Source organism: Eretmochelys imbricata, chromosome 8 (assembly GCF_965152235.1).
Source record: "Eretmochelys imbricata isolate rEreImb1 chromosome 8, rEreImb1.hap1, whole genome shotgun sequence".
NCBI classification, from domain to species: domain Eukaryota; kingdom Metazoa; phylum Chordata; order Testudines; family Cheloniidae; genus Eretmochelys; species Eretmochelys imbricata.
In genome coordinates this window covers 48,671,111-48,695,623 of record NC_135579.1, presented here as the reverse complement: position 1 = coordinate 48,695,623, position 24,513 = coordinate 48,671,111, and the positions used below count along the sequence as shown (strand labels likewise).

Below are 24,513 nucleotides of genomic sequence, written 5' to 3'. Positions count from 1 at the left end.
GACCTGTCTCCCAGCGCTCTGCTGCGACTACACAAGCAACGTTAAAGCGCTGCCCTGGCAGCACTTTAGGACTAGTCTACACTGGCAACGCTAAGACAAGGTGGAGGAATGTAATATTGTTTATTGGACCAACTTCTGCTAGTGAGGGAGACAAGCTTTTGAGCCACACACAGTTCTTTCTTCAGGTCTGGGAAAGGTACTCTGAGCGTAACAGCTACATACAAGATCAACAGATACTGTACACTAACTGCTTATGCTAAACAACCTGTTCGCTCTTCTGTTTAGTTGCGACACTCTCCCTACCTTTCCCACACCCGAAGAGCTCTTTGAGACTCAAAAGTGTGTGTCTCCTCAACAGAAGATGGTCCAATAAAAGACATTACCTTCCCAACCTTGTCTCTATGATCCTGGGACTGACATGACAACAAGAACATTGCATAGCTATGGATCTGTCAGATTCCAGTCATGGCGATTCCCTCCCAGCCCATCTGACCGGGAGCTAGTTAGGAGATCAGTACCAGGATTGCCAGCGCTTATACCAGGTTGTCTGTCCTGCACTGCATGCAAGTAGAATAGCTGCCCCATGAGCTTGGAGCAGGGGGTGCAGATCAGACAGAGGCAGGAATCACCGGGGCAGGAGGAGAAGAGATGTTGCTGCCACCTCTGTTGTGCACTCCTCTCCCTGCAGGACCAGCAGCCGATTCTGGAAGCAGACAAGGGCAGCAGTAGCAATTTTGCTGGGGATCCATGGTCAGGAGAGGAGTGCGCCAAGGTGGCTAGAATACAGTTTCTTGCCTCCTTTCTGCAGCCGACTACCTACCCTTCCTGCCGGGCCTCTACACCCTCCCCTGATCCTATCAAGGAGGGAGCTAGACTTGGCTCCCATGACAGGTCTGCTCCACTCCACGTCTCCCAGAAGCCAGTGATGACTGTGTGGGACAGCAGATAGCCGGGAAGGAAGGTCCAACCCTGGACTGTCTCAGGGCGTCCTTAACCAGGCCTTGCATCCCAAAGGGATGCACTAATGCAGCTCTCTGCATGGAGCAAAGCAAGGCCCTGTCCCACCCTTTCCCTCCCTGGCTTGAGGAAAAGGAAGTGCAGTGCTGGGAACAGGAAAGAAAAAACAGTTAAGGAGGAGGGTGGTTGAATGGATAAGGCACTTGACTAAGTCAGGAGTTCTGGGTTCTATTCCCACCTCTGCCCCGACTGACTTGCGACCTTGGGCAAGTCACTCCACCTCAGTGTCTCACTTCCCCCATGTGCAAGAAGGGGATAAAAATCCTTCCTGGTCCGTGGTGCTTAGATGTGCTCTGTGGGGCAGGGTTTGTCTCTTACTAGGCGCATGGCCAGTGCCTAGTGCAAGGGGGCCCTGATCTTTGTTCCAGGCCTGTAGATACTACCACACACAGACTGGCAATGTGGGCTCCTTGTGTTTACCTCCCAGGCCCCCCCCACCCCCCCACACACTCTCCCTCTGCCTTTCCTGGGAGCCAAAACCATCTCCACTGAAGTCACTTCACTTCTGATTCCAGGAATCCACAGCTGGCACCCAGCAAGCTCTTCATTGGCTTTGTAGCCAGCCAGAAGGGTGAACCCCAGGCCAAGACTTGCAGCACAGAGCTCAGTCTCCTGCACCTCCTTATGGGCCAACCAGAAGGTGTGAGCACTAGCTGTTTCCCAGCACACCCAGGACAGCCTGTTAGCCACTGGGGCTATGCACAAGCTTCACCCACAAGTAGGGACTTCCCCTGCTGCTGCTGTATCCAGCTGGAAATTCCAGCCACAGGGAAGTGACCATTGAGAGTAACAGACACCATGTCCTGCCATGCAGCCATCTGTGCCTGCAGGGAGAGGATGCACACTGTCCAGGCTGGTGCTGTCCTGAGCAAAGTGACATGGCTGCATGGTAGGGCGGGCCCCAGTGAGAAGAGAGAGCTCCCAGCCAGCTCGCGGGGTGGTTGTTTTTCTCACTCACTGGCAAGCAGAATTCCTCAAAGGCTGGTTTGACGAAGGTAATGTACTGAGACAAGATCTGCTCAAGGTCCCGGCCTCGCTCGCTGATGTCCCGTAACACTAGGAGAAAAACAAGGCAGTCAGGAGCCAATTGCATAGGTCAATGCATCCCCGCCCCCGTTTCCCAGACAGGCCCCTTTCCAAGCACAGGCCTCTTCAGGCCACACCTCAGGCAGGCAGGCTTGATGGCTCGCAGTTTAATGCCATTTGGTTGCAAGAGCTCCCGATAGCAGGGGGCTGATATTACAGGCCTGAGCCAGACAACATGGAGCAGGGGGCTGCACATGTTCCCCCCCTTCCAGGTCTATCAGTGCACTTCAGTTCACAACATTCCAGTCCTGCCTCCAGAGTTCTCCCAATACACCAGTCCCACCTACGGCCCTGATGCTACTGCATTACTGGGGTCCCCCCACAGCTCTGCTGATGCCCCTCAATCCTGACCTGCAGCCCCCTGGTATTCCAGTCGTAGGCCCCTCACACAGATCTGTGACTACCCCTCAATCAGGGCTGTCCTTAGGCATACGCAGCTGCATAGGGCACCATGAAATTTGGGGCACCGAATTGCCCCAAATTTCATGATGCCCTAGGCAGCTGCGTGCTGCATACGTGGCAGCACCAGCCCTATCCCTTGGCTGGCCCCCCCGCAGGTTGCGCCCACTGCAAGGGTCAGGGCCGTCGGGGGCCCCATGCCCCCCCTAGGGACAACTCCCTTCACCCCACCTCTTACCCTTCCCCCTGCTCTGCCCCTGGCCTGCCCCCATTCCACCTCTTCCCCCAGCGACCCCAAGCTCACTGGCAGTGGCGGGAAGCCCACTCTACTCCGCCAGCTCCCAGCTGCGGCGCTCCGCTTCCTGCCACCGGTGAGTGCAGGATGTTGGGGAAAAAAAAGACAGTCCCCCGCTCTCACTGGCGCCTGGGAGCTGTCGGAGTCGAGCTGGCTGGGGCCAGTGAGTGCAGGGGGAAGAACCCCTTCCCCCAAGCCCCCTTTCCTGAGCGACACAGCTGGGGCCAGGGCAAGGGAAATGGAGCAGGCTGCTCCTGGCCCCCTGCTAATCCCCCGGGCCACTCTGGGCCTGTGGGGCCCCCAAAAGTGCCCCCCCACCGCTCCTGCCTCCCAGACTTGGGGGGGGGGGGGGCGGAGGAGAAGAGAGAGAAGGCACTTCTGCCGCACATGCCGGGTACTTCAGCATGCGGGTTACAGCTGCAGGGAGTCCAGCACCCTCAGACTTACTATAGTGTCAGCTGTGATACTCTGAGGAAGTGCAGCACCCTCAGGATAGGTAGGTAAAGTGTCCAAGACGCCAGGGAAGGCTCCAATTCTGTTTCCACAAGGCTCCTCCCCCCAGGGATTGGGCTTTACCTGCTGCTATGGCTAGTCTTTTATTCCTAGTGCTCTATATGCTTTGCTGACCCAGGATTTGCACCCATCCAGAAAGCCTGATATACACATGAGACCAAGGAGGGCTGGCAAAGATCAGATCAGGCCTGATGCATCTTCCATTAGAGTCCCTGGAGAGACTCCTGTTGACTGATGGGAGATGATCAGCCTCATTGCAAAGGGTAGTATCTGGAGCAGCTGGCCAGTTCTGCAATCTGGCAGCAGAACCACTCTTAGCAGAAAGAGCATGATGCAATTTACAAAAACCAAAGTCCCAAGTTTACTGCTCCAGCCTGTACTAATCCAGGATTCTGGGCTCTGGTTCCCACAGTAACATTCAATTACAGTAATACCTATGAGTGGGCTACGACTCAGTAGCCAGATCCCATTACATCATCCTGCCTAGTTTCTGCAGTTCAGAGGTTACAGCCAGAAAGGACCATTAGTCACCAGCTCTGGCTTTCTGTGAAACACAGGCCATCGGCTCTCCCCCCACATCCCATTACTGGTTGAGACAGGTACATTCTTGGTCATTAGTTAGGGAAGGAGAGAAACAAGGCTATGACTAGCGCTTTCCACAATGCCTATGAAAGGGAACACGGAAACCCTCTGGGTGGTCAATCCTCCCAAAAAAAGGAAGGAGTCCGGTCCCTTGAACAGGGAGGGAGCTGCTCTCCGATGGGCCTGCTGGTCACCAGCCAACCATACTGCAGGGCTTTAGAAGCTGGGGGCGGGGGAGAGAAGAGGGGGAAGAGAATGAACACAACAGTTCCCAGTCACTGACCTTCACCTATGGCAAGGGCTGGAAGAGGGTAATTGAGCACCGATTTGAGGATCGCTGTCTTTAGGGGCTGTCTGTTCATCACTTAAGATTTCTTGCTTCCAGGGCTCTATTAGCCAAGACCTATAAGCCCCACTGACACACCCACCTCAGCGATCAATAGAGAGGTCTTTCCAAATCAGCTGGCTCAGTTTCTTCATTGAGGTGGTGGTGTTGGGAGGGGGGTTCATTTCTCAGTTGCTATCATTGGGCTGAGGGCCATTTCTCAGTTCCTAGCACCAGGAAGAACTATAGCTGGATCTTAATAAGGGATTGGATAATTTTAAGACTAAATGACATTAGAAATCACGTACTAAGATAAAGGTAACCAAATCTCATGCTTCAGGGCATGAGCCGATTGCCACAGTGGTCAGGCAGGTTTACAGTGAGCCTATATAAAGCACTGTATTGTCAGCCAAGTGCAGGTGATTTTCACCTTCCCTTGGGACATGAGACACAGGCCATCTGCAGAGGTGGGAGACACAACTGGACAGATGGCAAATCCTAGATCCCCAATATCATGACCACTGAGTAAGGGAGACTCCTTTTGTAAGGTCCATATGCAGGGTTTACAACCTGCTAGTTCTCCCTCCCATCCCCACAGTGACTGTACTGTGACTTCCCTGAATGAGTCACGTGGAAGCAGCGGGCTGAGCACAGAAGAGACAGATGGGTGTAAAAAAAAAGTAGCGTTTATCAGCAACGACAACATCTCCCCTACTGACGAGACAGTAACGTTGGCTTGACAGTGGCAGGCACCCTGGAGAATCTTGGCTCTAGCTTTCTCAGCCAGCACTGAAATCCCATCTCAGACACAGGATGAACACATCTCTGGAATTCTACAGAGACACCCACTCATGCTGGGTGGGCCTTCCCTAGAGTCCCTTAATGGAGTTCTGCTCTGGTGTCCTGTTTTGTCTATACTCAGACACCTCGGCTGAGATTTCCAGGGCTGCATAGATAGGGCCCTGTGTAAAGCACATCTTTAGAAAACTCATGACATCTTTAGAAAAAGCATGAATGACAGTGTGAATGCACAATGAATTTTACAAACAAAATATAGTCTTAAGACAAAACTATTTAAAATATCATTGTTTGGGGGCATTTTCACGCCCTCTGGGAAACTGTAATTTATACAAACTTCTAAGAACAGGGGATTTAAAGACATCTCCTATTAAAAGGTGTCTCTAAATTCCACAGGTGGATTTAAAAAAACAAAAAAACAAAAAAAACAACCACCACCAAAAACCACCTCAACCAGCATTTGCCAGTAGATGAGATCCCATGATCTCTCATAGACCCTGTGGTACCAAAGTCCTCCCTACACTATGTGAAGAGGTACCCTAGCAAACAGTTGGTTTTAAGGCCTTAAATTTGCAACACAGCACCCGCGGCAGCTGGCTCAGGCCGTCAGCTCTTACAAAATGCAACACGTGGCATCAAGTCTTCAGCCCAAGTCCAGTCTGACACACACACACTTGCCTTTTCTCCAGCGTGGCCAGCAAGCAATGAGTGTGACAGCAGTACCAGTTTGTCTGCATTTCCCCAATGCCATGCTGCAACACGGCAACTTGTGTTTTGTAGTTAATGCTAAAGCAGGCCTCTTCACCACCCTGCACCGCCAGCCACAGACCCGTGGTCCTTTTTGCTCTATAATGCCCAGCCTCCGCTGAGTGCACATGTGGTAGCCAGTCTTCTGCTTCCCACATGCAGTGCTTGCTCCAATCAAGACCTTCAAGAAGACTAGGAGCTGTGCAAGAGCCCTGCTCAGCTTCTGGAGCAGTTCAAGCAGAGCTCACCTCCACAACCTATGGCCAGCAGCCCCACATCAAGCATTGCCAAGGTAGAGGGTTGGGAATGATACCAAGGGACTGGAGTCCTAGTACACTAAGGCTCAGGTTGTGAGTTGTGCATATTGGGCTCTTCAAGTCATTGGTCTGGATCAGTTTGAAGGAAATCCCCTTCTGAAGGGGCAATTATCCCAACTCCTCTTTGATAAGGTCCCTCACCAAAGACTCATAAGCAAAGTAAGCAGTCATGGGATGAGAGGGGAGGTCCTCTCATGGAGCAGTAACTGGTTACAAGATAGGAATCAATGGTCAGTTTTCAGACTGGAAAGAGGTAAGTTAGAGTCCTCCAGGGACCTCTACTGGGACCAGTGCTGTTCAATATATTCATAAGTGATGTGGAAAAAGGGATAAACAGTGAGGTGGTAAAATTTACAGACAATACAAAATTACTCAAGATAGTTAAGCCCAAAGCATATTGCGAAGAGTTACAAAGGGAACTCACAAAACTGGGAGACAAAACAGCAGATGAAATTCAATGTTGATAAAAGCAAATGCACATTGTATGTATAGTTGGGATTAGAGCTTTCCAATATATTGGGATCTAAATTAGCTGTTACCACCCAAGAAAGATCAGAGTCATTGTGGATAGTTCTCTGAAAACATCCACTCAATATTCAGCAGCAGTCAAAAAAGATAACCGAATATTAGGAACCATGAGCAAAGGGACAGATAATAAGACTGTAAATATCATGGCAACACTATATTAATCTCTGGTACGCCCACACTTTGAATACTACATGCAGTTCTGGTTGCCCATCTCAAAAAGATGTATTGAATTGGAAAAGATACAGAGAAGGCAACAAAAACCATTAGGGGTATGGAACATCTTCCATATGAGGAGCGATTAAAAAGACTGGGACTGTTCAGCTTGGAAAAGAGACTACTAAGGAGAGATAGGATAGCAGTCTATAAAATCATGACTGGTGTGGAGAAGTGAATAAGGAAGGGTTATTTACTCCTTCACATAACACAAGAACCAGGGGTCACCGATGATGGAAATAGGCAGCAGGTTTGAGACAATTATAAGGAAGTACGTCTTCAAACAACGTATGGTCAACCTGTAGAACTCATTGCCATGGGATGTGGTGAAGGCCAAAAAGTATAACGGGGTTCAAAAAAGAACTAGAGAAGTTCCTGGAGGATATGATCCATCAATGGTTATTAGCCAAGATGATCAGGGATACAATGCGATGCTCTGGGTGTCCAGAGACTCTGACTGCCAGAAGCTTGGAGTGGATGATAGAGGATGGATCACCCAAATATTGCCCTGTCCTGTCCATTCCCTCTGAAACAGGCCACTGCCGGAAGACAGGATACTGGGCTAGATGGACCATTGGTCTGACAGAGTATAGCTGTTCTTAATGTAACCCATCCAGAGTCAGCCCAGACTGTCGATACTAAGCCAGGATGCTAAGAGCGAAGAGGGCTGACTGCAGTGGGAGCAGCCCACCACACACACAGTACTGCAACTCCATGTGATGTTGTGCTGTATGTGCTTGGAGCCAGGTTCTGGTATTGCCGAGGCTCTCAGTGGTACTGCACGGGTCAGAAGGGTGGGGTGGGGGGAAGGAGTTTCCTCAACTCCAGAGACTGGCAATATGGTAATCAGAGCACCCAACTGACCTGCCTGCTTCATCCCAATTGGAAAACACATGACCTCTCCCAACCCCAGTTGTTCCACTGCCCCATCAGAGTCCAGCCTCCACAGCAGGCCAGCTCTTGCCATTAGCATTACTATCAGAGTGGCAGTGGTTGTCTAGGGACAGAAGTGGCAACAGGACTCCAGGGAGATACGTTAGTGTTAAATACGCCTATTACTCCCCAAATTCTACGGGTAGCTAAGAAAGATAATCCAGTGCCATAAGCCCTTGGCTTCCCAAATTCTACGTGCCCCCATTCCCAACCCCGAACTGCCATGCAATGGCCACCACACTATCAGTTCTTGGCCAGCATTCATAGCCAGAGCTGACCGGCCAGGGGAATCCTGCCAGGCCGGCCCTTCAGCTCCCAGAAAATATCCCACCCAAGCAAAGCAATTTTGGAAGCGACCCCCAAGCCCTCTGCTCCCAACCAGCACTAGGCACGTGAGGAGTTCCAGGATGCAGTGGCATTAGCCACCGTATTGTCAGGAGAGATTGTTAGTGTAGGCCCTTAGAGACAGGCCCTTATCCACCCAGAGCACGAGAAGTATCTGCAGAGACTCTCCCTTCCTATAGTCACTCCCTGAGCTTACACAGCCCATCCCCACCTGCCATGCCCTCTCCTACACGACAGACATGGACTTGGAACTAGTCTTTAAACCAGTTTGCTGTACCGCTGCTTTTGGCGCCCCAGGACTGGCGGACAACTGGCACTCCAGCTGTCTGCACTGAATGGAGCTGCCACAACAGAACTGAACATCTAGTCTGGAATCCTGTCACTCATGTTCGCCAAAGCCAGTTGCTTCGGGAAGCATAAAACCCACACAACCTAATACTACTTGGGATACAGGGCAAGAGCTTCCTGATGCCACCGGGGGGTTGATCTAATACCCTGGACCATGAAGGCCAAGTGCCCTTGCCATTTCTGTCTAGTTACGAGTCACAGAAGACATCCTTCCATCAATCCAACAGACTAATCCTGCTTCAGAATCTTTGCCTGCAATCTCTCACAGAAGCAAGCTCCCAAGTCAGTTATGCACCAAGTAGCATCTTTCTACCTGGCTAGCGATGCACCCTCACCTCTGCGGGACAGCCGGGTGTCTGCATCAGTGTCCACAAATAGCTTCATCCGGAAGAGGTCCCGGACCTCCTGGGTGTAGAAGGCCAGGATGCCCTCAAAGAGGACCACATCAGCTGGGTACACAGTCACTGTCTCCTCCTTCCTGCCATGCATGAGAAAGGCATGTCAGAACAAGATGCAGAGCAAGAGGAAGAGCTTCCCTGATGGGAGGAGTGTTGGGGATGACGGTTTCTTGGCTCTATGCCTCACTGACACCAACTCTGGGAGAGATGTCACCTCTCTGTGACTCAGCTTTCACCACTCTGCCCCATCCCAGTATGGCAAAGCTTAACCAGGGAATCCAAAGGTTATGGACACTCCTCCCTAAAATATGGTGAAAGGAGGGAGCAGGCTAGACCATCCCCCTCACTGCAACCATGTGCATGCTCATTTCCACCAGGCAGCTGCTGTATGCAAGAGTCAAACTAATCAATCACGCTCAGGGACCCACCCACAGGAACAGACACCCCTTCCAGTTTCTCCAGTGAAGGAGGCAAGTGTTGTGCAGATGACAGCCCCATTCATTACGCAACCTTGGTGCATTCCCTGAGCACTTTATGAAGCAGAGGTCCTGTGGGAAATAGCATGTGATTGTACCGTAACACACACAGAATTTAGGTTGAGTGGATAAATAAAAAATAAAAAAAAATGCTACAATGCAGGTTGAGTGCTTGACTTTGTAACCCTTGCAACCTTTTTGGTGTGGACTATTCAGCTCAAGCATTTGGGCAATATACAGTGCATACAAGAGCCAGCAAAATAAAAGATACCTTCTCCAGAAATACCCCATATTGGTAGTTTGTGCTCAAGAGATCATTGCCTGGAGTGTCAGGGAGGGAGGGTGCTGCAAATGAGGATGGGCAGAGCTGCATCCCACACTCCCGAATCAGAGCAGCAGGTGCAGAGCAAGGCAGGAGTAGTGTCTTACCTGGAATGGGAAACAAAGTCATAGACAGGAATCTGGACTGTCTTCCCTTCCATGATCTCTTTGAGCGTTTTGACGATGAGCTCGTTGTCAAAGGCATCTGAGGAGAGACAAGCTGTTATGAAGGCTGCTTGCCAACCTCTGCCCCCATACATCATGGTATTTCAACCTAGACAGAGTCCCTGCTGAGCTAGACATGGAGGAGCAGAGGCAGGTGCATGCTGCCTCAAGGTCTGAGTGCTACTGGGCCAGATCCCCCGCTGGTGGAAAGAGGCAGAACTCCACTGAAATCAGTGGGACTATGCTGCTTTACACCAGCTGAGGATCCAGCCCTGGAAGATCAATACAATCTTTGTACTGATTTTGTTTAAAGCCAAGACTAAAAAGAGTGAATCTCCTCCTGAACCCCAGCCCCTCAGAGACTAGAGCAGCCTTTTATCCCTGAACAGCTCCCTCCCACAGCTTCATAGAAAGGGCTCTGTTAGCAAGGCAGCCCGCTGCCCAAGGCAGCTGAGTTTTGGGTGAGGCGGTTCTGGAATTTCCCACCAGCCCATTAAGCAGTTGAAAAAGTCTCTGTTGTAGTAACAGGAATTGGGATTCCTTTGTATTTAGACCTAGTTTGTTTAGTCCTAGTTTGTTATCCTGCTCAGTAGGTGACCTCAGTTGGGGTAAGGCTTAAAATCCCAGCTTTTAAGGAGGAGATGTTTTAAACACTACTCTCCTTGGGCAGAGTATTCTCTCCGGCTGGGCAGCGCGCTGAGCATGTCAACCCACAGGTGGCTGCTTTTCAGTGGTGCAGTTTGCATATAATCTGCAGAGCACTTTAGGATCTTCAGGATGAAATCGGATACAGAAGTAGAAATAAATGTTATAGGATGGTGCAACCATCCTCTTGGGACAAGGACAAGACTCAGATTCATTACACTAGGAACCTGATCAGGATATGGCAGCTGGTCCCAAGCAAGCCAATGCACTGCATCACTACCCATCCACCCCTCTTTAACGCAGTGGGGCAAGAAGCTGGGTCCCCGGCATTACTAAGAGGTTTTGTGCCAGTGGAATTAAAAGAACGACTCAGATCAGGAGAGGTGTAACTGAAGCCCTATCACAGCCCAACACCTCCTCCCAAAGATCAGGCTCCATTCACCTGGGTGGTCAAAGTTGAACTGGCCCTTGAGTGCCTTGGACTTCTGCTCAGAGGTAAGGACCCGATAGAAGCTGTCTTGGCTCAGTATCACCACCTGCTTCTGGCGATAATCCACCTCGTTCTGGCCCAGTAGCTGGACGATTCTGGCACAGACTGAGGACTTCAGGCGACGTAGCAAGGGGGAAAATGAAAGAAGAGAGTCTGATGCAAATGGAGACTACTCTGAGCAGGAGACCTGCAGACTGAGGAGAAGCCTGCCTTGGTTGGTGGGGAGCAGGAGGCTGCAGGCTCAGGCAGGAGACATTCTCATCCTCATCTGATGCTTTGCTCCTTAGCCAAGGAGCAGAAAGCTCATCTGTCCTCTTGAGACATCCCAAAGCCATCTGAGTGCTGCCCCTGGATCCTTTTCTAAGGGTATTGTTTTGTGGCCTATTGCTCATTTATTTAGTTAATAGGTGTGAAGCCACCTGCCCTCTCACTTCCCCATGTGCCTTCTAACTGCTGGGAGGGAGAAGGGGCTCTCTCTGTGTCCCAGACCTGTTCTCCCAACCAGCTCCAAACCTCCTAGCTGTCATAAGTCTCCACTATCCTACTCTTGCTCCAGCCTATCTTGTCCCCCGTTCTGAGAGTAGCTCCAGGGGCTGCTCTGAGCTTTCCACAGGCAGTAGCATGAAGCCAACCTGATCCAGGTCACTTGCACTGCCGCCCATGGGGTTCCCATTAGCAGCAGTGACAGCCAATGTGACTCAGGGTCTGCCCTCACTAAAGAGCAGCTGAGGAGGCCTACAAGGAGCAGTAGAGGCTCAGGAGCTGTACTCAAACTGGCTCCAGGAGTGGTGTTTGTGGGACAGAAGCCAACAAGCTCTGTTCTCCCCTCGCTCACACAGAGAAGTCTGCTGAACTCTGTTATGCCAGCGAGGGGAGAAATCAAGCTCTGACTGGGGAAGTTGGAGGGGAGAAAAAGCTGTACAGAAGTTATTTTAACACCCTAAATAAAGCCCAATGGAAAGTAGCTCATTCTGCACTGGCCAGAAAACAGGAGGGCCTTTCTCCGAGAGTTCTGCAGCAGCAAGCAGGGCTTGGAGGAGCAGCAGAAAGCACATCCTGGTGCCTCTTGGCACAGAGGCTAAGGGAACTGTTGAATGAGCAGCTTGGTCTGTGGCTCTGGCTGACATCTCACACTTTCACACTAACAGAGAGAGCAGACCAGAATGAAGAGCCATGCAGCTGGGGACGGGTTTCAGGGAGGAGCTGCTGGGGATCCCAACCTGTTCTGTAGAGAAGATGTCTGAAGTCACCCTTTTGGGTGCCCAAGCTCAGGTTGTTTGGATGGTAGATTAAGCTAGTCTGGGGAGGGTCCCAACAGCTGGGGGAGCAGACACGTGGCTGGTGGAAGCCTTCCCCAGCTCCATCCCTACCGACTCAACAGGGAGGCAAGTGGCACGGGAGCATCGGAACAGAGGGAAGTCAGGAGGTGGCAGAGTATGGGTGAGAGAGGAGGAACTTTACTCCAAACCGGTTTGCAGATTTAAAGACTGAATTACCAGGACAAAGAGGAGAGGTGCACTGGACCCCATCATACATGCACTGAAGTCCCTGGGAGCTGCAGCAGCAAAGCACCTCTGGGGAAACAAGGCGGCCCCTAACTTTAAGTTTCAGAGTAGCAGCTGTGTTAGTCTGTATTCACAAAAAGAAAAGGAGGACTTGTGGCACCTTAGAGACTAACCAATTTATTTGAGCATAAGCTTTCCTGAGCTACAGCTCACTTCATCGGATGCATTCAGTGGAAAATACAGTGGGGAGATTTATATACATAGAGAACATGAAATAATGGGTTTCATAAACTATCATAGTGTTTATCAAGCATTCTTACAACTACAATACCCACCTGCTGAAGTGAAGAAACAGATTGACAGAGCCAGAAGAGTACCCAGAAGTCACCTACTACAGGATAGGCCCAACAAAGAAAATAACAGAATGCCACTAACCATCACCTTCAGCCCCCAATTAAAACCTCTCCAACACATCAAGGATCTACAACCTATCCTGAAGGACGACCCATCACTCTCACAGATCTTGGGAGAAAAGGCCAGTCCTTGCTTACAGACAGCCCCCCAACCTGAAGCAAATACTCACCAGCAACCACACAACAGAACCACTAACCCAGGAACCTATCCTTGCAACAAAGGCCATTGCCAACTGTGTCCACATATCTATCAGGGGACACCATCACAGGGCCTAATCACATCAGCCAAACTATCAGAGGCTCGTTCACCTGCACATCTACCAATGTGATATATGCCATCATGTGCCAGCAATGCCCCTTTGCCATGTATATTGGCCAAACTGGACAGTCTCTACGTAAAAGAATAAATGGACACAAATCAGACGTCAAGAATTATAACATTCAAAAACCAGTCGGAGAACACTTCAATCTCTTTGGTCACTCGATTACAGACCTAAAAGTGGCTATTCTTCAACAAAAAAACTTCAAAAACAGACTCCAACGAGAGACTGCTGAATTGGAATTAATTTGCAAACTGGATACAATTAACTTAGGCTTGAATAGAGACTGGGAGTGGATGGGTCATTACACAAAACTATTTCCCCATGTTTATTCCCCCCACTCACTGTTCCTCAGACATTCTTGTCAACTGCTTGAAATGGCCCACCCTGATCATCACTACAAAAGGTTCTCCCCCTCCCCGCTTTCCTGCTGATAATAGCTCACCTTAAGTGATCACTCTCTTGTTACAGTGTGTATGGTAACACCCCTTGTTTCATGTTCTCTATGTATACAAATCTCCCCACTGTATTTTCCACTGAATGCATCCGATGAAGTGAGCTGTAGCTCATGAAAGCTTATGCTCAAATAAATTGGTTAGCCTCTAAGGTGCCACAAGTCCTCCTTAACTTTAAGTTGTGGCCTCAGTCCCATACAGCAGCACTTAGCTGTGTCACTAGCAGGTTGCCTCACTGGACCCCTGACCGTTTTGAACTTAGATTAGTTACAGAAAGTGGGCAGATGCCTGGCAAACTTCACCTGTTTAGGTAGCCATGTAACCACACTAGTGCTTGCCTAAGGCAGTTAGTTGGCAAGGCATTCTGGGTGCCTATTCCACAATGTACCAAAACACACTGCATTGGATTGCGGGCCTCAGAAACTGAGGAACAAATAGGAGCTATTGCTCCACTCGTCCCACCAGTGACTCAGCTAGCCTCCTAGTTTGCCAGCCGACATTCCCTTCTCTGCTCCCCAGATGGACCTCCCTCCCATCCACGTCCCCACATTTCCATTCCCACCCTTAAGTCACAAATAATGCCCCTGCTTCCAGCTATGCACTCTGAGCCAGAAATTCCACTCTGGAGTGCCAGCTGGAAATGCCAGTTGGATAGCCAGCTCCAAGTGCGTTAGAGCAGCAAAGAGGGGCATTAGTGGAGCTTCTCAGCATTAACATCCACACCTAAAAATGCCCCGTGGCCAGGCTGCAGTCTACAACTCCCCCACAAATCTTAATTCAGATGTTCCACAGTTGGATTGTTGGCTCAGGAGGTGGAGTTGGAGCCAGGGGCATTATCAGAGACCAATGGGAGGAAAATTTGTGGGGGTGGGTGGGTGGGGACCTTCAGTTGGAGAACAGATGAGAAGATTTGACAGCCCCATGTCCATTCCCCCTCCAAGCCCAGATGGACCCCTTCTGCTATGAGCAGTGCACTATGGGCCAGTGCTTGGAGGACTCTCTAGCCACAGGAGCCGTACAGAGTGAATGGATAAACAGCTTATAAGTGGTTCAGTTCTAGAGAGGTGGGTTGTTTGAACTGTTCTGTGGGCAGCTCAGCCCTCACCTCATCAGAGTCCAGGGGCTGGCAGAGCTACCCTTCTCACCAGACTCTGGCCTGCAGAGCTCTAATTCACTAGTCCAGCCACCCCTGCGGCAGAAGTTGCAAGAAGCCAAGATAGGAGTCACCACTTAAGTGTCTGAAGCTCAGCTTCCCTGTATATAGAGCGAGCTAATTTCTGGAGTTCCCCAGAGCTCAGCTAGAATAGCAGCATTTGGGAAACTTTGGGTTTTGTTTTTATTATGAAAAGTGAAGAAATTCAGGCTCAGAAAAGAAACAAAACAGAGCATCCAGTAAGAGAGGAGCTAATTTAATTGGGGGTAGGTGTTGAGAGAGCACAAAGGCAGCTGTACAACCCACTCCCACCTCACTTAATGATTCTGTTGGCCAATTGTGCTTTATAGGTGGCATCCCTTCCTGACCTCTGCAATAGGCAGCTGACACCCAGAAGCAGGATATTTAATTCCTGTAGATCTTATCAATGGATATTCACTTAAATTATATATAATCTCACACGCACACACACAGACAGAGTAGGACAGAGTGTTTCCTGACTCCAACCATCATGAGTTGCTTGCCATCACCTCTCCCTTGTTTTCCCATTCCTTGCCTCCTTCCCCAGCACCATTTCAACATCGCACTCTGACTTATCAAGCTGTATCCCACTGCTTTCATAAACACTTGACACAGATCACCTTCTCCTCTTCCTGTTCTATCTCTCCTAGCTAGATTGCTGCCATCAATATTGACATTCCAACTCTGAGAATCACTGTTGGGAGTCAGCAATGTGTTATGGGCAGAGCCATCAGCCAGCAACCCCTTAGGGTTCTTCTTGCAAATTTCCCATGGTCTTTTCATTTGTGAATTAGCCCTCTCTGTCTTACACAGGGGCAGAGCCTGAGCTGGTGTCAGTCAGTGTAGCACCATTGTAGTCAGAGACTATTTGCCCAACTGATGCGGGTGGGGGGAGATCAGATTCCCATAGCTGGAGGCAGACACAGGAAGAAAGTTCCAGGCTCAGTTAATCTCCCCATTCCAGGAAGTGAGAGAGATAACTGATGTCATGGCAAAGGAACACTGAGGGGTAACTTCTGGCCTGTGTTCAAGCAATAATTGGCTCTTGCCTGGCCTGCTGACCCTACAGAACATGGTAAGGCACATAGGGAATGGAGTCTTTGAGGATTCATCTGTTCAGCTATGCTCTGGCACTGGAAGTGGAGGAGTTCTGGGGACATGCTGTCAGATGCTCTCCATCTCTTCCTTTAGTGGGATTATTCTCTCCCTTTGCAATCAGCTCACAAGGCACCCCTGCATTCAGCAGCACAAAGTTAAACACTACTTGTGAAGTGTGGCCTGTGATTGAGGGACAAAATAGCCACGCCTCCACCTTTATCATTGTTTAGAAGATTGAGGGTGGAATGCGGGGCCCACCCCACACCCATTTCTCTTCAGCTGACCTTTTAAGGGTGAAGATCAGAGCACGTGCAAGCTGCATTTGCCTTCCAGCAGCCTGCTTCTATCAGGCACCAGAAGTGATGACTGCACAGTGTGGGCCGGGGAGCCTACTCTATTTTTCTTAATGGATTTTAAGGGTTGTCAGAAACAATGGGGGAGGTATCCATGAGGATTTCCTGCTCTCTAGTCAGGAAAGATAGACACAGATGCTACCCTCCAGCTCCAACTATTGCAGCAAGGCCTCCAAAATGGCATGTGCCTCTCCCACATAACAGACCGATTCAGCTCCAAGACAGCCTGAGCCTCCAGCTGTGCAGAGCTCTGGTCCAACCCTGAACTTCAGGCTCTTGTGGATCAAAGCAAACCAAGACTTCCAGGCATGAACGATGCTTCAAAAGGGAGGGAACTGGGACAGCTCAGAATGCAGTGGGGTGGAGCTGGAAGGAGAGGTGTATGTACAAGTAGAACTACAAAAAGAAAAAGGAGTACGTGTGGTACCTTAGAGACTAACAAATTTGAGTATAAGCTCCCCACCGTATTTTCCACTGAATGCATCCGATGAAGTGAGCTGTAGCTCACGAAAGCTTATGCTCAAATAAATTGGTTAGTCTCTAAGGTGCCACAAGTCCTCCTTTTCTTTTTGCGAATACAGACTAACACGGCTGCTACTCTGAAACCTGTCATCAAGTAGAACTACCTGTGTGACAGCAGCAATGGGGAAAGAAACAGCCAAGCTTCACAGGGGTTTGGGTTTAGCTTTCAAAGAGTGACTCTTGGGAAAGGAGTTCCACATCTCTCTCCCTGTGGATAGTCACCAATCTGGGGTAGTTTAACAACTGGATCTTGTTTCACACACACACACACACTCTCTCCACCCATTAATGCAGCCACTTTCTTCATTTAGCTTGGACAGTGAAATGAGACAGCTCAGGTTCACTTCCTCAGTTCTCCAGCACCATAAAGAGCTTGTTGCATTTCAGCCAATACAGCAGGGAAAGAGTTTAATCTCTCCCGCCCCACCCATTAAAACCCTCACCTGTTCCTGAAATACAATAGTGTTTCCTCTCCCCATACCCACTCTTTTTTTTTGGGGGGGGGGGGGGGGAGGGGCGGGAAGAGGGGGGAGAAGAAAGATTAGGAGTCTAAAATACTTGAAAAATAGGACCCCATCCTGCCAAAAAGCTGGTTATGTAGAGAAAAGATCCAGTCCCTCTCTGCAAAGCTGCTTCTGACAGACACAAACCAATGGTGCCCTGGTGGGAAAACTTCAGCCACTGGCTTGAAAGCAAGATTCTGAGGAGGAGGAAAGACTAGAGACACAGAGGTCATAAGTTCCCCTGCACAACAGGAACAGAAACTCCTCTAGCATTCAGAGTAACAGCCGTGTTAGTCTGTATTCTCAAAAAGAAAAAGAGTACTTGTGGCACCTTAGAGACTAACCAATTTATTTGAGCATAAGCTTTCGTGAGCTACAGCTCACATTGGGAAGCATCCCCTTCAAATGAAGGGCACAAATCCCCAGTACCACACACAAGAGAACGCCATTAGGAAGAAACAAACATAAAAACTCCTTTAGTGGTCTGGAAGAGGGAAATGACCAGTGAGGTAGCAAAGCTTCGAGGTGACAAAGTTATATGTTAGTCAAGACCTGAGAAGACTATGAAGAAATTCAGAAGCATCTAACCAAGCTAGGTGAATGGGCAGCAGGATGGTAGAGGAAATTCAGCACTGACAGATGCAAGGTAATGCATAGTGGAAGAAGTAATCTGGAATCATACATACTGCTGGGCTCTAAATTAACTGTAATTGCTGCAGGATGGGACTTGGGTGTCATATTACACAACTCTATGTGAAGCAGCTGTCAGTAAAAGAATGTAGTAGGTTCAATAACAAATGGTATAGAAAATAGGATAACGCTGTGACAGGTTGAATCACAGAAACCCCCCTGGGAACTGCCAACTGATGTGCTGAGACTACTTCTCACCCGTTTCCCCTGCCAGATTGGGGGGTTCAGTGCCCTGCCTGGTTTGAGCCAGACACACTAGCCTGTTACTGAGCCAGACCCAGGTCTGAACAACGTCCCCCAAAAGCTGCAGGCTTAACTGAAAACAGCTTAAGAAGTGTTCCTGTCTCCAACACTCAGATGCCCAAACAAATCTGTTTTACCCTGTTTAAAGTGTATACAGGGTAAACTCAAATTGTTCACCCTTTATAACACTGATAGAGAGATATGCACAGCTGTTCCCCCCCCCCCCCCCGCAGATATTAATACATACTCTGGGTTAATTGATAAGTAAAAAGTGATTAAATACAAAAAGTAGGATTTAAGTGGTTCCAAGTAATAACAGAAAGAACAAAGTGAAAGAACCAAGCAAAAAACAAAACACGCAAGTCTAAATGTAATACAGTAAGAAAGCGATTACAGAAGAAATCTCACCCTCAGAGATGTTTCAATAAGCTTCTATCACAGACTGGACACCTTCCTAGTCTGGGCACAATTCTTTTCCCTGGTACAGTCTTTGTTTTAGCTCAGGTGGTAGCTAGGGGATTTCTCATGACTGCAGCCCACTTTGTTCTGTCCCACCTCCTTATATATCTTTTGTATAAGGTGGGAATCCTTTGTCCCTGTCTGGGTTCTCACCCCTACTTCTAAATGGAAAAGCACCAGGTTAAAGATGGATTCCAGTTTGGGTGACATGATCACACATCACTGTAAGACTTTAAGCCCTCATTCCTCCCAGCCTGATTTACAGGAAGGCCTGCAAGCAAACAGAGCCATTTACAGTCAATTGTTTTGGTTGATGGGAGCCACCAAGATTCCAAACCACCATTAATGGCGCACACTTTGCATAACTACAATAGGACCTTAGAGTTATATTTTACATTTCTAGTTTCAGATACAAGAATGATACATTTATACAAATAGGATTACCACACTCAGTAGATTAGCTTTGTAATGATACCTTATAAGAAATCTTTTGCATGAAGCAATTCTAGTGGCATTTTATGAAAATATGCTAATGAGTGTGAATATAATCATATAGAGTGCAACATCACAAATGCCTTTAGAGAAGCAGCGTGGTCCAGTGAATAGGGCACTGAGCTAAGTCTCCAGAAAACTAGGATCGATTCTTGCCACTGACCTGTGCGTGACCCTGGACAAGTCACTTCCCTTCCCCGTGGCTCTAGCTGGTCTATTTAGATTGCAAGATCTTCAGGGGAGCACGAAAAGTACAGGACCTAGTATAAAGGGCCCACCCCCGGTCTAGCCTGGGGCCTCTAGATATTACTAAAAAGAAAACAAGTACTTGTGGCACCTTAGAGACTAACCAATTTATCTGAGCATGAGCTTTCGTGAGCTACAGCTCACTTCATCGGATGCATACTGTGGAAACTGCAGAAGACATTATATACACAGAGACCATGAAACAATACCTCCTCCCACCCCACTCTCATTACCAGCAGAAGAGTGGGGTGGGAGGAGGTATTGTTTCATGGTCTCTGTGTATATAATGTCTTCTGCAGTTTCCACAGTATGCATCCGATGAAGTGAGCTGTAGCTCACGAAAGCTCATGCTCAAATAAATTGGTTAGTCTCTAAGGTGCCACAAGTACTCCTTTTCTTTTTGTGAATACAGACTAACACGGCTGTTACTCTGAAACCTAGATATTACTGTAATACATATAAGGTAACTCCCTTTATATAAACTAATGTGACACTGTCACCTAGAATACTGTGTTCTGTTTTAGTCACGCTCTCTCAAAAAGGATATGACCAAATAGAGGGGCACATGTCACACAGGTGTTTTAAAAAAAAAAAAAAAAAAAGCCAGCCACCCTCAATGAATAGGATGCTTTCCCAGGGAAGTGCCTTCACTTCTTCCAGAATCTAAGCTTTCACTTAAATATCATCAAGTACCATACCAGTCTAGTTTTTCACGGTTACAAACAAAAGCTTTGTAACCATGAACTGAGTGAAGTCAGAGCAGTGATATCTTCCTAAGCCTGCAGGCACACAGCTCTAATGCTTCTGCTGCTGCTCAGAGCTTCCACAAGCTGCAGTAGAGTGAAAACTGACTTAAGGCCTTTTCACTTTTACTACTCTTTTTCGGGTGCTGTGGTAGCAATCCAACTGACAAGAATCTGATCAATTTCATTTTGCTAGGTCTTGGAGAAAATTCTGAGTAACAGCAGGGTAAGTGCTAGAGCTAGTCACTGGGGAAGCCCTACCTCTCCTGCAGCAAAAAAAGGCAAAGTTTATATAGTGGAAACATCTTCCTTCCAGCAGCCAGAAAGCTGAAGGAGGCGTCATGCCCAAACAGTGCTGATTGCACATCCTCTTGCAGTCTTTCATATCTGTTTGCAGCACAGGTGCAAGGTTGGGCAATGTTAGGAGGAGAAGGGGGAAAAATATAGCAGAGGAAAGGAAATAGGAAATTAATATTGAGGCAATTCAGAAAGAAATTTAACATGGGTTATAATAAAGAGGAGAAGGAGGAATTCAGGAATGGCAACTAGTAAGGACCAGTGGAATGCTCATTTCATGAGTTTTACCTGTATCCATCAAATATATTCAATTCATACTCATTCATGGTATTTAACCAGCTCTATAGCTGGTCTGATACTATTCAGAACATATTAACCTGTTATATATTTGACTAATTCTACTATTCTATATCCCATAGGCTAATCATCCCTACTAGCAAGTGAAATTTTGAAAACAGGTGTAACAGAAGTGTTTGGGTTTTTTGCACTGCATTTATTAGTAACATTGTCAAACAGTACACCTGCTTTGTTCCTTTATGGTGCAGAGAGATGGCATCTGGAAGGGGTGGGTGGTAAAGGTACTTTTCACCCAGGCCATAGGCTTAGTCCTAGGGCTACAAGATATCAGTAAGTTTTTCCAAGCCTGCCCATACTGGACAACTGTGGAATAAGATGCCCATTGAGAAGTTTCTTCCTACCCCATGCCAGGAAGAGGTTGGTTTATTTTCTCCAGTGTAACTGATGTTCTCATTAGCTATCTACGTGTCTTTTTATGGTTGCATGACACCTGCAAAGCCAGAGTTGGGAAATACAATATGTCATGTGGGACTACATCAAATGCCTTACTCAAATCAAGATCACATCTACTGTTCGCTCCCCCACCCCGGTGCACTAGGCCAGTAACCTTGTCAAAAAACAAAAACAAAATGTGTGGACAGGAGTCCTTTACTTGAGGAGAGAGGAAGGAGAGCAGGAGTTTTCACTGGGCTCTTTGGTTCCAAGAGGAAGTGGAGTTGTTGCAGTGTTTAACAGGTCTGTCAAACAGTACTAAGACAAACCTTGGGAAATCACTTGGTGGGGGCACGAGAGCATGGAAAAGAGAGTCTCCATTTAATCCTGCGCTTCTCTGGTGGAACTGCCAACAAGGGAGCCAGTTTCACCACTTCCTACAGACCACTAGACAGCCATCAGACGGTAATGTGCTGGGCCTAATCAAAGCACAGGTTGTATTCTGACAATGGGAAGGCTTTGTATCCCAGCCAGCTCTTACTAGTAAGGCATTTCACTAGACAACAACAGACTCTTAATAAAGAAGCTGCATTGTGGCCTGATAGGCCATCACATTAGCTCCCTTGACAGCTCTAGTCATGGGCATCAGTCTGAGTCCTCCTCATCTGCCTATTACCACTTATACCAGCAACAAGGCTTCTGCAACACGTGGGCATGGCCGACCTTACGGGTGGGCCTAGAGTGCGAGGCCGTGGAAGGGCGCTCAGAGCCAGGGGGAATAGGTGGGGAACCTGATGGCCAGGGGGGCCAAAATACAAGTTTGTCCAGGGCACTATTTTCCCTAAGGCTGGCCCTGCATATGGGCTTCAGAGGCAGACAATCCAGGAGGCTTTTAAGTTACTTCAAGTTTATTTATTCTTTATTTGAATTCCACCCCCCTTTCTTATTTTCCATAATCAGCTGGATCCATTTACTAAATGCTAACAGAATCCCTCTTCCCCAACCCTCTAGGGAAGGCCTGGTCACTTTGTAAAGGAATGCCAGCTCACCAAGAGCAGCACATGCTAAAAGTCAGGTGTGGTGCGCTACAAACAAGCTATCTCTATACTCCCCTTTCCATGGCCTAACACAGCTGCTTAGTGTCCACAGAGTTATTTCCTGCAGTCTGCCATAGGCACCGACTCCACTGGCAGCCAAGCTCTCCTCAGCCCTCAGCCCCCCTGAATGGGCCACGTCCCCGGCCCTCCGCTTCCCTCCCATTGCTTCCCGCTGCCAAACAGCTGTTTGGCGGCACTTAGGACTTTCCAGGAGGAGCAGGGACACGGCAGGCTTAGGGGACGAGGTGGAGAAGAGGCGGGGCCGGGTTGGGGATTTGGGGAAGGGGTTGGAATGGGAGAAGAGAAGGGGGGGGAAAGAGGCAGGGCCTCATGGACTAGATGGGCAGTCTGAGGTATGAAGTTCAGCATGTATGATTCTTTGCTGTGAGAAGTTGGGAAGAATGTTAAAAGTGGCAACGTATTTTGTATGAATAATTACTTTAAAAAGTTCCTGCCATTACAGCTATGTTGATAGACTGTTAGCATAGATCATCATCAATGTTACTGACCACATAAGGAATAGTTACAGGTTTTTAATACAAAGAGGGGTTTTAATAAAATATACAGTTTTTAAAAAGTTAATACATTGATTTTTATAGCATACTATATTACTCTTCATTTTTGGCTATACTTTTGTATTGTTGTATGAAAAGGTTTCAGTGATGCGGCCCTTGGGCCAATGTACTAGTCCTCATGTGGCCCTCGTGGCAATTTGAGTTTGAGATCCCTGGTCTAGAGCACTGTTTCTCAAATGCGGCCACCAGGGGGTTTCCCTGCAGCCATGACAGCTTCCTGGGTGGTGATGGGGGGTGGGGCAGCAAAGCATTGGTCCCTCCCCCTCTTGCTCCTGGATGTGCCACTTTGCACGTTTCCAGAGACAGGTGGGCAGGGGTGAAAGTAACTTAACGGATTTACTGGTACACAGGGCAGACGGGTCCTGAGCAAGGTGGGGGGGGGGTAGGAGGGAACACGCGGCTCTGCGCCCCTGGAAGGGGCAGTGCCTTGGGCAGAAGGGACGGGGCTGGTACCAGACTCCCCCAGCCACCCCTTCAGCACTGCCCAGGGCTCCAACCACTGGAACGGTAGTGGTAGTCGGGAGCCCCAGGCCCTTTTAAATCACTGGGCAGGGCAGCTACCCCTTTTGCCCCCCATTGCCCCCATCAGCAGCCCTCCTGATATGGTAACCTGTGTACTGGCAGCCACTTTCTTACTGGACCGGTTTACTTTCACCTCTGCAGGTGGGACACAATGCTGAAGGAGCAAGGGGAGTTCTCTACCTGGGGGGGGGGGGCTGGCACACAAGGGGGAGAGGGCTTAATGGGGCTCAAACTTCAGCCCTGCGGTGGCTGGGTGGCAGGGACTTAGGGAGCCTGGCTGAAGACTAGGGCTCCAGCCCTGGGGCTTCAGACTCCAAGCCCTAGCTGCGCGGCAGCAGGTGCCAATTCCTGGCTCTGGCTGTGTGGTGCCAACCCCTAATCCCACTTGCGGGCGCTGACCCCATCTGTACACTCCAACCCCCAGCCCTAGTCACTGACTCTGGGTGACCTTGAGCTCCAGCGGCTGCTGGCCCTGGGTGCTGATCCCCGGCACTGGACTAAGCCTCTGGTGGGTGCTGACCCCTAGCCCTATGGCAGCAGGCACAGGCCCCAAGCACCAGCCCCAAACACGGTGGCAGCCAATCCCCGGCTGCGCGCCCCGACCCCCAGCCCAGGCTGCTGACCTCCTGGGATGTCAACCCTGGGTTCTGGCAGGTGCTGGCCCTGGGCACCCATCCACAGCCACCAGCCCTGAGTGCAGATCCCCAGCCACACAGCAGCGGGCACCAACCCCAGGCTTTGGCAGGTGCTGGCCCTGAATCATAGAATCATAGAATATCAGGGTTGGAAGGGACCCCTGAAGGTCATCTAGTCCAACCCCCTGCTCGAAGCAGGACCAATTCCCAGTTAAATCATCCCAGCCAGGGCTTTGTCAAGCCTGACCTTAAAAACTTCCAAGGAAGGAGATTCCACCACCTCCCTAGGCAACGCATTCCAGTGTTTCACCACCCTCTTAGTGAAAAAGTTTTTCCTAATATCCAATCTAAACCTCCCCCACTGCAACTTGAGACCATTACTCCTCGTTCTGTCATCTGCTACCATTGAGAACAGTCTAGAGCCATCCTCTTTGGAACCCCCTTTCAGGTAGTTGAAAGCAGCTATCAAATCCCCCCTCATTCTTCTCTTCTGCAGGCTAA

General features: G+C 49.1%; 1 protein-coding gene across 3 annotated transcripts in view; it reads right to left on the bottom strand.

Annotated features, from left to right (window-relative positions):
• The window catches only part of UCK2 (uridine-cytidine kinase 2), a 42,750-nt gene that overhangs the window by 5,620 nt on the left and 12,617 nt on the right, over nt 1–24,513 (bottom strand). For all 3 annotated transcript variants that reach the window (XM_077823496.1, XM_077823497.1, XM_077823498.1), the window contains 4 exons: nt 10,894–11,053; nt 9,750–9,846; nt 8,782–8,924; nt 1,976–2,073 (listed from right to left, as the gene is read on the bottom strand). In XM_077823496.1, the coding sequence (XP_077679622.1) occupies nt 1,976–2,073; nt 8,782–8,924; nt 9,750–9,846; nt 10,894–11,053 (498 nt within the window). The remainder of the gene's footprint in view (nt 1–1,975; nt 2,074–8,781; nt 8,925–9,749; nt 9,847–10,893; nt 11,054–24,513) is intronic.